General features: G+C 37.2%; 1 protein-coding gene across 3 annotated transcripts in view; it reads left to right on the forward strand.

Annotated features, from left to right (window-relative positions):
• The first annotated feature begins 3,415 nt into the window (after positions 1-3,415).
• The window catches only part of RBFOX1 (RNA binding fox-1 homolog 1), a 379,335-nt gene continuing 368,510 nt past the window's right edge, over positions 3,416-14,240 (forward strand). For all 3 annotated transcript variants that reach the window (XM_044659029.1, XM_044659028.1, XM_044659027.1), the window contains exon 1: positions 3,416-3,622. In XM_044659029.1, the coding sequence (XP_044514964.1) occupies positions 3,536-3,622 (87 nt within the window). In that variant the 5' untranslated portion in view covers positions 3,416-3,535. The remainder of the gene's footprint in view (positions 3,623-14,240) is intronic.

A 14,240-nucleotide genomic window follows, 5' to 3' on the forward strand; every position in this document is an offset into this window, starting at 1 on the left:
CACACACATTTATCCATAATCCTGCTAAATAATCAAGGCTATAATCAGAATCCCTTACCCTCACCCCTATCCTGTTCTTTTGTTTTTATGTTCTGCTCTCTTCTCTTCCAAGCTGACATTTAGTCTTTGGGCGTCTGTCACCCAGAAGGGATGGGGGTGGATGGTGTCATCATTTACAATCCGAGGTTCTGCATGTTTGGTTGGGGGGTGGGGTATGCTGAACCACAGCAAAGGGGGTGGAGAAAGAAAGGGGCAGGGGGAAGAGTTGATTAAAAAAACAACAACATGACAGAAAGGAATCAGAGAGTCAGCAACTAAGAAAGGAGTTTGATCATGGATTGAGAGAGAGGAAAGATGAGAAGAGGATTATTTTAGGGAAAAGAAGCTAAAAAAAATCAAAGAAGTTATAAGAAAAATTTTCACTTGAAGGAAAGTCCTAAAAAACTGCATAAGGATACATCAAGTGATACAAAGGAAGTAACATGAAAGGAGAGAATACAGATAGGCTGCAAAGTGAAAAACAAAAGGAATGTAAATTAGTCATTTTATGGAAGGCTGGCTTCAAAACTTTGGATAAAATGAATTGTATTTTGTTACTCTCATTGTGGATAATAATTCAAAACACATTCTTTGGAGATGTATTTTCAGATTCTTGGTGGAAAAGGTAGAGAATGTGTTTTTCTAGTGATTACCAGATCCTTTTGCCACCACTCTTTTCTTAATCCCAGGCACATTATAGAGACAGATAATATCACTGGCAAAGTAAAGGTTGCCCTAAGGAAATTTGTTTCCACATTGCCTCAGAATTAAGTATCCATTCAAAAGTCTCCTTCCTAACCCTAGACTTTACTCATTTAAAAACATATACTTTTTTAATAACCATCCTCAGTTATAGCCTACTTGACCTTGAAGTTACGTTGTATACATGAACGGTTTGAAAATATATCTACTAAAAGAGCTGTTAATTTCTATAATACAGGTGTTATAGAAGGAACAAGAAATTGGACCCAGGAGAGACTTGAGTTCAAATCCCACTTCAGGTACTTATTAGTTAGGTGAAGTCACCTAACTTCTCTAATCATTAATTTTATCTGTAAAATGAGAAAGATAATAATACCTGTAGTATCTGTATGTCATAGAGTTCTTGTGAGCCTCTAAAGAGATAATGTGTGCATACTACTTGGGAAATTTTAAAGCACTTTTCTCCCAAGTCTTACTTCAGCCTTAAGCTAATGCTTAAATTAATAGCACTGAGATTTTGGGAACACCCCATATAAATGTTAGATTTTGCTGTTTATATTCTTTGGAAGTGAGGGTAAAACTCTAGTTTTGAAAGAAGGTTTTTGGGAAGAATTTTAAATGCAATGCCCTTTATGTTTTCATTCCTTTTGATTGTCCATCTCATACATTCTTGGGAGGGGAATAGGAGGGTGTTGCATTCCACATGAATGAGTTCATTAGTATCCAAACTTTCAGGTGTTGAAACTCCCTTCACCAGTGGAGGAGAGCATCAACTGATCTGTGACTTTGAGTCTTAGAGCATTGTCTGGGGCCCTGAAAGATAAAGTTACTTAAACAAAACCATAGGCTCTTCGGAATTAGGGGTAGGATTCAAACCCAGGTCTTCCCGTTTCCAAAACTGGTTCTCTGTCATTTACTTCTCATTAGAGATAATAATGCCTTATATAACCATATGAACATATATCTTTAAAGTTTTTCATAGCATTTCCTCCTATGTCATCTTATTTGATCCTTACCAAAAATCTATTACTAGGTAAGTAATATTGGTCCCTTATTATTTAGTTGAAGAAACAGAAAAGAAGAGAAAAACTTGCTCAGGATTGTATGGTTAGTGTAGGAGAGTAGACTAGAACCCAGGCTTTATGACTTGCCAAGAAATGTTTTCATTACTCAGATAAAAAAGCGACATAATTTGAACTCATTAATCCAATTCAACAGAAAGTAATAATAATACCCATCTTGCCAGTAAGGAAGAGTGAAAGCATCTATAAATGGAAGCCAGGCATAGGTAAACATGGCTATATCCCATGGTGACTTTCTCTGTCCTCACTGGTAACTTCTTAGAAATGCCATGTTGGGAGTCACCGTTCCAAATCTAAAGTTAGAAACAGTATCGGGGCTATTAAGTAAGAGGGGTCAGCTTACAGCTGCTAAGGGAGCTCGTTTCATATACGAGTGTCAATTACAGAAAAGCTTTCAAGATGACCAAAACTCAGTTTTAAGTGGAATGCTGTGCCAAACATTGTCCACTATAGTTACCTAGACAAGCAATTATGGTGCTAAATCAAGTAACTAAAATTAGTATAGCATAAAGACACCTTGGTTCTCTAAAAGTACAGGAATTCGTGCTTGGATTCACGAGAAGGCATCAGTGGAATGTAATTTAAATTACCTTGAACTTCCCCAATTTCAGCACATTTCAGTCATCTTTCCTGTTTATAGTTAGTTAGAATGTAGTCAGCAGGTGTTATTATAGAAAATTTTATTTTAAATTGTCCTCGACCTTGAATATCACCCAAGTGCACAAAATACAATGTACCTTCATATAATTGCCCGCTAAAAAGTGAAAAATCTAAATATAACAACCTGCCCTCCTACTAGACAAAACCGAGAAGACCAAAAGCACAGCTGCTATCTGTGCCTTTCAGAATTGTTAATATAGAACTATGTCTACACTATGCTGAACATCTGGTTGAAAACTGAGAAAAAAAAATACATGCTGTCAATCTTCATCTGGCTGTTTGCAAATATGTTGAAAACAGAAGGCTCAGATTTGTACCTGAGTTTTTTAGATCTAGATTTTTGGTGCTGTTTAGACCCCGCCTTATATGTCAGTATCTGATAGTATTTTTCACCAAAAAATACTACAGAATTTGAGTTTAATCATCAGAAAGTATTTTATCTTGAAACTCATTTCTGTGAATCCACAATAACGGTGGTCAGTTATCCCTTCGAACCCCACCCCTATCAATCGATTCTCCATAATTTTTTTCTCTTTTTAAAAAAAAAATCAACATTCATAAATGCACAAGGCTATATGTATTAACAAGTTAATTTAAGTTTAAACATCGACTTTTATTTTCTTTCTCACTTTCTATTTTTTATGAATCTTCTCAAAACCCGATGTGGAACCAGCCATCTACCATTTGGCAGAATTCATTTTGGAATAGCTTGAATCTTGTTGCTTGCTCCCTCTCATTTTTTTTCTAAAGCTAAATTAACGAAGAGTACTTGGTTAGTCATGTTAGACAAGCTGTTCCCAAAATAGCACCTTCCATTTTGGTATCTTCAGCTTTGCAGCTGCTGTCTCTCTCCGTTGTCTGGGAAGAAAACTTTAACATTAAGAGTTGCTGATGTAGATTTTTTTTTTCCTCTGAGTTGACGAGGGCTTGGGCCCTGACAGAAGTTATTTGGCTCTAAGCTTTGTAGTTTGGAAGAAGTTGGTCTATAGATTTTCGCCTAACTTTCAATTGATGTGTTTAGCTTCAGTGGGAGTAATACAATCAGTTAAGCCATGTTGTCGTCTCAAGGAGTTTTGCTACATCCCTACGGCGTGCCCATGATTGTGCCCGCGGCACCGTACTTCACGGGACTTGTTCAGGTAATTCAAGGCCGCTTCCAACAAGCAACTTAACTCTGGTGCACTTAGAGTAATAATTGGAATTTTTATGGTTGAGAAAGCAAACACTTTTAATACAGGAAAAAGCCCTCATGTAGTCAGTGAGAAGACAGTAGGAAATCAAAAAGATGGATCACCCTAATCTGTGTATTGACATCTCTCATGGCTGAATAAATGGTGTAGTTGAGCTATATTTGCTTGTATTGATCTGCCTGCTGCTTAACATTCATGCCTTTGCTTCGAGAGGTTGACCACAGGGCAAAGGATTTGCTATCCATTCCAGCTTTCTGAGGGACTCAGCATTCCCACTGCAGATCATGAGGCAAAGTAACTTATCATGATGTGGTTCAGTTAAGTGCTTTAGCCCAGCAAATATGAGTAACATTAAATATGCATTAATTCATATGTTAGACTTCACATGGAATGTCTGTTTTAATAGAAATTTTTGTGTAAAATGGAATAATACATTGATGGTTAATTTATGAAGTTTAGAGATCATTATAGGAACCCCGCATCAGCCCTTTGAGTTTTTTAATGATGGCAAAGAATTGGTGACTTGAAATATATTCAGTTTTTTGAGGAATTAACTAGCTATTAATTCTATCATGGCATGCAGAACACATTGTCTACTAGCCTTGTATATCAGATAATTCTTCCAAAAGTTTTCAAGGGATTTTCTTTTGCTTAGACAAAGATTTGCCTTCACTGGGAGAATTTTGCAAGCTACTTGTATGTAGCCTTTGGTTCCGTGCCCATGTATAGTGGACAAAACATTGATACCTGTGTTTTAATTCTGGTTCTCCTACTAAATAGCTGAATGGTCTTGGGCAAGTCATTCCTTCTAATGTAAAATGAGGATGTTGGGTGAGATGATTTCTAATGTCCCTTCCCCATTCTCAAGTTTAATGATTCTATGTATCTAGGTACTCTGCTATATAATATTTATTTGTAAGGTCTTTTGCATGGTCATCATCCTAGTCTTTCTTTCTGTCATTTACTGGTTATTATCCAACACCATTTTCAATTGAGTGGGGTTATTTTTCCTATACCTGCCCTTAATCTAAAACAGATCCTTCTCTATTATACTTTGCTCTGCATGATGAAAAAAAAAACCTAATTGTTATTCATAGTAAACAAGTAACAAAAAATATTTTCCTCCACCTCACCCAAATGCCCCACACCTATAGTTTAGGAGTGAGTGAAGTGAATAAAGTCCAGCCCAGCTCATTAGAGTCAAACTAAAAAAAAAAAAAATGTCTTCAGCACAGACTGTTGGGCAGACACATTATTTTTTCCCCGAACCTTCATTGTAACCCGTTGTTTATTACAAAAGGCTGGCTAGAATATCAAACCTGGGGTGATTCCAAACAGCCGAACAGCTCAATAATTCTGGATTGCTGGCTGGCGCCTTCACTGGAGAGTTTACTCGATATTAGCCACATGTGTATGAAGTAGAAATAAATTGATCTACCTGAGATTGGCCATTATCAATACTGAAATCTCTTTGTGTTTCTTGGTCCAAGCAGGCATAGGCAACTGCTGCTCCGGTGGGATCTGAGGGCAGAATTGGAATCTCACAGGCAACTCCTCTTATTTCCATTTTAGATTTTGGGTGAAGGTCAGGACCAGGAGCTCTGTCAGACCCTCTGCTATCCTGTCCAATAAATAATTACAAGCAAATCGTGCCTTTCACTCTATGCTGATTGATGCTGAAATTGCTTTTGAAAGTTCTCATAAGTTCCTGTTATAGATTAAGTGCCGGTGTAGGAAAAATAACTGCACCCAACTGAAATGGGTGAATGTAATCAGGTTTAATGGACTCGGGAGCTTGTTGGGAATTAAATAACTATTGATTTGTTGGAATGTTGCTGTCATTACGAAATGCCACTCTGGACACATTACCCAGGTGATAGATTAGAAGACACAAGGGCTCTTTGAAAAATTTGGGAGAGCTGGTTTTACTCATTAGATATACCATCTTAGCTAGTATATTTGTGGAGTTTGGGAAATTGCTTTTGGAAGGAAGGAATGGGCAAGTGCTACCATTTGCAGACTGTGGTGGCAAGAGTGTTTTTCCTTCCAAGGACTGTGGTTTGGTAGATACCTTTTTAATACTTCATTAGAGCTATGATTTCACCAGGATAGATGGTGCTCTCTCTACCTATGAAGATCACAACGTACTGAACCTTAGATTTTGGTTCCCTGGGTTCCTTTATCCAAAACAACCTATACTATGGCAGCTAAAGTTTTGGTGGTGAGCTTTTCTGAATTAATGGATACTGGTCCTCTGATGATGAATAGGTGATTGCTGGGGACCTTTCAAGCCAGATAGAAGTGGACAAAACTCTACTGCCATAGCATGAAAGATCCTGTGTGTACCTTTATTACCCAATCAGGCATCAGACTAGACTTAAAAGAGGCACATTTGCCATACCTGCCTGAAATTGAAAAGAGCAGTATGATAATTGATTCAATAAAAAAGAATATTGCATTTGGAGTCAGAAGACCTGGATTCAGAGCACAGTGTTTTACCTTTTCCTGTGTGATCCTGGGAAAGTTATTTGCCCTTTCTGGACCTTGATTTTCTTATGTGTAAAATGAAGGCATTGTAGTAGATGAAATCAAAGGTCCTCTCTAACTCTAAATCCATGATCATTTGTAAACCCTGGGCCCAGAACCTGATTCCTTCCATTCTACACCCTGAAGGTTCAGAGACTTGCTGAGTGATTGTCTTTCCGGTATGTTGAGCCAAAACATGATATTTAAATGTTTGCATTAGAATGAAAATATATTGCAAATCACCCATGGCAGTGCACTTAAGAAAAATTATTTCAGTTAATATTCCTACCATGCCTTTCATCTTCATAGCAATTTAATATCAGATTACTTACTTGCTCACTGCCTTGGGTTCTTTGCCATCAAGACCAAAATATTTTTGTAAAATATGCAATACTTGCCACTTCATGGAATTTATTATTATGTTACAAAGGAAATTCTGCCACTTCATTATCTCTGGTGATGTAGTAAATTCCATTTTTTCTTCAGACTAATGTTATTTCGTTTTGACTCTATTCTCTAATATCAGATTGGATTTGTAATCTCTGTGATGTGGGTATTCCTTCTGCTGCAGATTTCAATTCATCCATCTCTTCCCAACTGTTGATACTGTCATCTAGGCCATCCCATAATTTTGCCAAAGATTTGCCCCAATTTTTAAGAGCCTTCCTCGCATTTCTCTTAATACCATAAAGATACCCCCAGTGATGCATGTGGGTTGTCCGTCAATTACTGTTCATCCTTCCTATGTAACTAGCCTGAAATCTTTTTCAGTCCCACATTTGTATGATAATATCCTTTGCTCTGCTTCTCTATATAATTCCTTATTTCTAATACATTACAATCATCTTATACTCATGTGTGGCTCTCCGTTGCCCCTTTGACATATTTCTTCACTTGTTTATATTAATAAAATAATTATGTCACTAGGTAAGATAAAATAGCTTGTATGATTTTAGATTACAAACCTAATCATAGATGAGTGATCTTTATTTGCTTCAATAAATCCTTATTGTCCAGAACTCTCTTCCCTATTGTAGGTCTTGAACATGTAGTAAATAAATCCTAGGGAGTTGCCTGAGACAAGTAATGACTTACCCAGGATCAAAACCCTATTTAATGTTAGACCAAGAATTTTTGAACCCACTGTTTCCTGAGTCAGTGCTCTAGACACTGGGTCCTTCACTGCCTCTAAAGCTCATTGTGCTCGATAGTATAGCCAAATGGTACCTTTTCTCTTTCCTAATAGGTTCTTAGGAAGAGCCTATCTCATATTCTCTTCTTCCTGTAGATGAATCAGCAGCTAGCCCTGTCTAAAAAGACTCTTTTTCAGTGTAATGGCTAGAAGTGTACTTTGCCCCTTAAATTTATGTGACCCCAATGCTTATATAAGCACAGCTAGTTTCCAATCATCAGTAGGCATGATACCTGAATGGTCACATGGGATATAGTTAGATAATTTTGAACTCTTTCGTGGTATTTAGAGACAGAAGGAGAGTATTAGAGCATCTCTCTATTAGTTCTAACATGTGTACCATTGAGTCAGAAACCTGCAGAGATAATTGTAAATGTGTTTGTCTGAGGTATGGACTATGGTTACATGATCTCAAACATCTGGATGTTTCCAAATATCAATTTGGATTTTTAATCATGTAATCAACACACTTGGTCTCCAACTAGAACTCAGAACAGTAGTAATTTTTTAACACTAGGATCTTGGGGTCATGGATATGAACCTCGAATAGGAGAGTGAGCTTTTCAGAGAAGCAGTGTGTCAGTAACAAAAAGGAGATTGGACTTCATTAGAAGATCAATGCTGAAATCTTGCTTCAATCACTTAACTAGCTCATCATAGATATAAATTTTTATACCCACTAATGGGGGGGACAAAGACCCAACTTGCAGCCTAAACCCTAACATTTTCATTCATTTATTTTTATTATCATGGCCCAGATCTCCATTTTCCTTTGTGTAACTGACTCCCAGGGAAGGAAGCTTTTCTATTAATAAAGCTCCATACTTGATCAGAAAATTATAGTCCTAGAGATTTGCAGTTAAATAATTTGCTTGGGATCATGTTGCATGTATGTGTATGAACCAAGTTCTTCCTGACTCCAAGATTCATTGATTTATCTGTTATTGATGATGATTTTAAAGAAAAATCCATCATTCATTTCCTACTGATAGTGGATCAGTAGCATCATCTTCATATATTCAGAAAAATGAATGCCAATATTTTCCATTTTTTCATCTATTAAAGACATACAATAGGGTACACTTAGATGGCTCAGTAGATTAAGAACCAGGTCTAGACACAGGGAACTCCTGGGTTTAATTCTGGTCTCAGATATTTCCTAGCTATGTGGTCCTGGGCAAGTCACAATCCACATTGCCTAGCCTTTACCACTCTTCTGCCTTGGAACCAATACACTGTATTGGTTCCAAGACAAAAGGTAAGGGTTATTAAAAAGATAAAGACACACAATGATTAGTGAAGTTGAAATCATATCTAACAGGATTATAGAAAAAAAAGTTGGGAGTAATTATAGAAATTGGTCTTGGAAATCTTATTTCCCCGTACTCAAAGTCCTTCTTCAACTAAAAATCAGACTTTTCAGGAATATCCCTTTCTTTGAATACTCTATTATATTGAACTTTATGGATGCCATGATTTGCTATTTTCTTCATCTGGAAGCATGCAAAAGACAGTGCCCTTTTAAACTCCTTCTGTGTAGAGCCAAGCACAATATCAACAGAAAACAAATGAAAAATGGCTTTCAGGTGTGGCTGGAGCTTTTATGGCTCAACCTGTGAGTTTTGGAGTGGAAAGCAAGAAACTGCCTTTATTGAATTTTGTAGTATTTATCTCAAAGCCCAAACTCAATGCCTCATCATAGCATGGAGGTGACCTTGGCTTGTCCAAGGCTAGACCAAAGAATAGCAGCTCCAGCAGTCCTTAATAAGCTACAAAGACTTCAAGGACAGGTCTAAGAAATGTGAGGACTCATCTAACTAAGTGTCACAGAGGCTTATCAAAGGCTGACAGGAGGTTTTTTGCAAAGACCAACTGCTAGGATATAGAGGACTTATAGGGAATATGCCATATTGGCATGATCCTTCATTCTTGAAGTTTGAAGAAGTTTATAAGATGTTAGAAATCTGCCCCTTGTTGTTGTTTTTTTGTTGTTAGAGATATTCAAATAAAACATGGAATTCTAATAATTAAGTGCCCAGCCTGAGCTCTCTCCCTGAAGAATTGAGGGCACTAAATTGAAATGATGATTTTAAAGGGTACCTAGGTAATCTTTAAGAACCATCATTTTTGCCACTATTGACCATATCTATTAAAGAAATTTCATAGTCCAAAGATCTTATATATTGAGATTTCTGTTCATCTAGACTTAAAAACAACAACAACAACAAAAAAAAAAACATCGTGCTTCTGATTACCACCAAGGACTATGTGCCTTCAATTTGTGTTTGCTTTGTATTACTCATTAGGGGATGTGCTCATGTTGTCATAGAGGCTCTGCCCACGTTGGCTTAAGGAGAAAATTGAAGCAGTTGTCATAGTGTTCTGAATATAAGCCATGTTCTTCAAATGAGATCATAGATTACAGACGATCATGGATTTAGAGTTGAAAAGGACTTGAGAGATCTAGTCTGACTTCTCATTTCATAGCTGAGGAAACTCAAGTCCAGAGAAGTTAAGGTATATAACCTTAAATAGAAATTATATAGATAGGAAAAATCTGAGCCAGGATTTCCACCAAGGTCTTCTTTCTGATTGTAGATCCAGCCCTCAGTCTCCTGTGTTATGAAAGAATACTGAAAAATAAATACTGAAAGAATAACCCTGATTTTAGATTTCACTAAAATAATAACCTTAATTATAGATTTCAATTATTTACAAATTAATTTTTTAGAACTGGGGGTAGGGGAAAGTGTAATTCATACTTAAATGAATATGGCAACTCAATTAATGTCTTTTGCTTTAGTTCTACTTACTCCCAAGGAGAAAAACATCTCTAGAGGAGAAAGTAGTGTTTTTCCATTCTGTTGTCTACATAATATCCAGATTATTGCTAAAGTTTCCATTTCAGTTCACTGCTGTCTGAAGTTTCTGTTTTGCAAAGTATTTTAGTTATTTGTTTTTTTTTTTCTGAAGGTGGTAGAGGTATGATGGAGTACCAAAAGTGGTTTGGGAGAAAATAGTTCTGAGGACTCTCCTAGCTAAAGCTTACTCATTCAAAGGCTAGCAACAACTACTCACAAACACCAACTGTGGTGATATAGAGGGTTTACAATCTGTATCAGTAGGAATTAAATCATATTGTCAGCATTTCTGGCCATTTTATAGATGTGAAGACTGTGGCCTAGTAGAAAAGCTAAGAGAATTTCCCAGGGAGACAGAGGCAAAGTGGCAAATCTGAGCACCTGGAAAGCCAGTTCTTCTCCTTTTGTTTGGAGGTGGGAGGAGGAGAATAACTCAAGTTATTAAATTGGAAATAATTTGGATTTTCCAACCTACAGAAGTACTTGGAAATGCCCAAGAGTAGCACCATTCTATTTTATATGAAATGTACTTTTTTAATTAAAAGATTAAAGGGACACTGTCAATCTCTCCTGATTAATATCAGTACTATAAAAAGGCTGTGTTTCTGCAGCAGCCATCTGTCATTTTGATCATTTTAAAGGCATGCTATATCAGCAAGTATGCTTTTTATAATAAATTGGCAAGGGGCAGCCAAGGCTGGAAAGGCTTGCTGGTTTCACACTTAGCTTTATTGCTTCAGTGCTCAGCAATCTGAACCTTTGAATATGAACCAGGGCCTCTCTCCCTGTCTTTTAGAGGTGGTTTTAGGTAAGTGTTTTCTTAGGTGATTTATGATGCGGACACTACTGCCTCTTTACATTTCTCCCCCATCTAAAGATAGACACATCTTACTTGTATCCAGTTGCCATGCCAAAGAATCAGCATATCCCCTTGCCTCTCAAGAGTTTAAAGAGCCTGCACGATTACTCAGAAACACTGAACTTTCAAACTCCTCAGACTTTTTCTAGGGATAGACTACCAGCTTATGAGCAAAAATGAATAAATAAATCTGCTAGCCTTTCTGTTAACACAGTTTTTAAGTTTAAATTACTGACAGTTGTAAGAGAGACAGTGTGGTCCACTGTGGAACTTGGCACGTAATTAAGGACTTGATCAAAATTGGAATTTAACTCAATGGAAGAGGTAGAGTCTTGCCTGCCCATCTGTTATTCATCCTCCCATCAAAGGAGAAGTCTCAGCTCACCCCAGGGGGACTCATAACTTGTGCTTGTATGTTGGCCAAGTGGCAATGACTATACTGTAATTATCACAGATAAAGAGTTGGAAAGACATTAGAGGTTATCTAGTACAACCCTCCTCATTTGACAGATGGAGAAACTGAGGTACCAAGGCAAAATGAGTTGCCTAAAGTCACATAGTATTATGTAGCATAATCAGTATTCAAACCCAAGTATTCTGATCCCAAACAGAATTCTTTCTACAATATTTCCACTACAACAATTATACTCTGGGGTCACTAATTTAATACACAGTTCATAGTAACCTGAATATCCTTCCCAACCCCTCTAAACCCATTTCTAGTATTATGAATGAATGTAGTCACCCTATTCCATGATAGTAACTGTGCATAAAAAATAGCTATTCTTAGTCTCTGTGTTCTATATTAACTCTGAGGGATGGGTTGATTTCTAAGTACATAACCCAAAACACCACAAAAAAAAAATTCTAAGTACATAACCCAAAACACCACAAAAAAAATTCTAAGTACATAACCCAAAACACCACAAAAAAAATCTCACATTTATATAGTACTTAAAATTTTACTAAGCCTTCTTCCATACATCCCAAGTTTGTTAGCTTTAGCTGCTATCTGATGAGCAGCCCATTATCAGACCTTTCCTGTAGTTGTAATATATTATTTTTTAGGTATGACAATATTATTACTGATCAACCGTTGGTACACGATACATTTTGAAAAACTTTGCCATTAGTTGGAGTGAATTTGTACTGATTGCTCCAAAGTCATTTCTCCAGCTGATCTATGCCAGACATTTGCAATATGGCTGATCAAGATTAGGGCACATTTTGTGACCCAAAAACAGAGGGATGATAACTGGCCCCCAGAAGGGTAAAATCCATCCTTATCTGGGAACATGACTTCTTGTGAGCCTGTCCCTAATAGCTCTGAGACCCTGCAAGCACAGGACCATCATCGATTGCGCTGCCTGGGACAAGGCTTTGCCTTTCATAGTACTAAAAGGAACCCTTTGACCCACTCACCTCAGTCAAGTATACATGGAACTAAGGAAACAGAAAGCCCATCCCAGCTGCTCCATGTGGTCCCAGCTTTTAAGGACAGACTCCATGAGAACACCCACACCCCTGTTCTGTACCGTTCCCAACTCACTGTGGGCGCTTAATAAATGTTAAATAGTAAGAATAGATTCCATCTGTCATTGCACGATGTCGGTAAGGATCTGATCTGGGTATGGACTACAGTGGATTGGCCCCAATGTTGCTTTTTTATGAACCTTCAAGATAACAGTGCTTTAAGTTCGAAGTTAACTTTGACATTATGAAAGGAGGTAAAGAACAGAGTAGTACAGACAGCTTGACTTATCTGTTGGACTCTGTCAAAGATCTCTCTTTATTATTTCACTACAGGTGAAGCAAATCCTTTCAGGCCTGAAATTTTAATACTCTAGAGAATTATTTGTGGCTGATAAATGGAAGGGAAGTTTTCCAAATCTTACAATTCCTAACGTGGAAATACTGAATGAATTTTGATTTCCTTGATTATTTTTCGTAGTTAATTTCTTTGGCCAATGAACATTTTTAAACCATTGGATCGTATCTATTTTCTTTATTTATGAGAAGTTGTTAAAGTGGTAGTAGGCTAACAATATGGATTTGCAGAAAAGACAAGTGCTATAAAAAAAAATAAATAGAAATGACCTTAGTTTGATGGACTATGTCAGCAGTCCCTGCTAGTTGGAAAGGCTGAAGCTGCTGGATCCTTTGAGGTTGGGAAATTCTGAATTGCAAAGGGCAAATGCTCTTGGGAATCCACGAAAAATTTGTCACTGATAAGGTAAGCCCCTGAGGGTGAGGGATGGAAGGCACCAGGCTACCCAAGGAGAGGTGAAGCAATTCAGGTTGGAAATGAAGTAAGTCAAAGCTTCTGAATGGATTAGTAGTAGTATTTGGCCTGTGAGTGGCCACTCTGCATTTTCAGCAAGGGAGAGATAGGAAGATTCATTTTCAGTAAACAATCAAACACATAAATGAATAGTAGTAAAGGTGGTGGTGAACTTATTTACTTTTTTTTTAAAAAGCCTATGAAAGTAACAGATTCATCTTACCTTCCCCTTCCTACTGGGGACATAAAGCAAGGATCCAGGCATCAATCAAGGCACTTGAGATGGTTAATGATCCTAAAAAGAAAGTGCTGAAAATTACTAGTGTGGCCCATCCTCCAAAGAAGTCTCAAAAGCATCTCTCAGAGATTAGAGGAGCAAAAGAACATATTGGGAGAAGAAAAAGAAGCTATTAATGTACTGATTAGTGGTTTTTACCTGAATTGGACTCATTTTTTCTGACCTTTTCTCCCCAAAAGTGAAAAGCTTCCCTTAGTTTGAGTAGTTGCCATAGGCAGTGCATGGTTGCAGTAGATGGAGAACTGGGCCTAGAGTTAGGAAGACTTATTTCTTGAATTCAAATATGGCTTCAGATACTTATTGCTGTGTGACCCTCGGCCATCCACTTCACCCTTTTTACCTCAATTCCTTATCTGTAAAGTGAGCTAGAGAATGAAATAGCAAACTACTCTCCTGCCAAGAAAGTCACAGGAGTTGACTATGACGGAAACAAGTCAACAAACAAAATAATTTGAATATTGTATAGTTAGATGCAGATTATTTCTGACTCAATTCTTTTTTTCTACCTCTACAAAAGAGAATCATTACATCCATTAAAAAATTATTCATA

This window comes from Gracilinanus agilis, chromosome 1 (assembly GCF_016433145.1).
Source record: "Gracilinanus agilis isolate LMUSP501 chromosome 1, AgileGrace, whole genome shotgun sequence".
NCBI lineage: Eukaryota > Metazoa > Chordata > Mammalia > Didelphimorphia > Didelphidae > Gracilinanus > Gracilinanus agilis.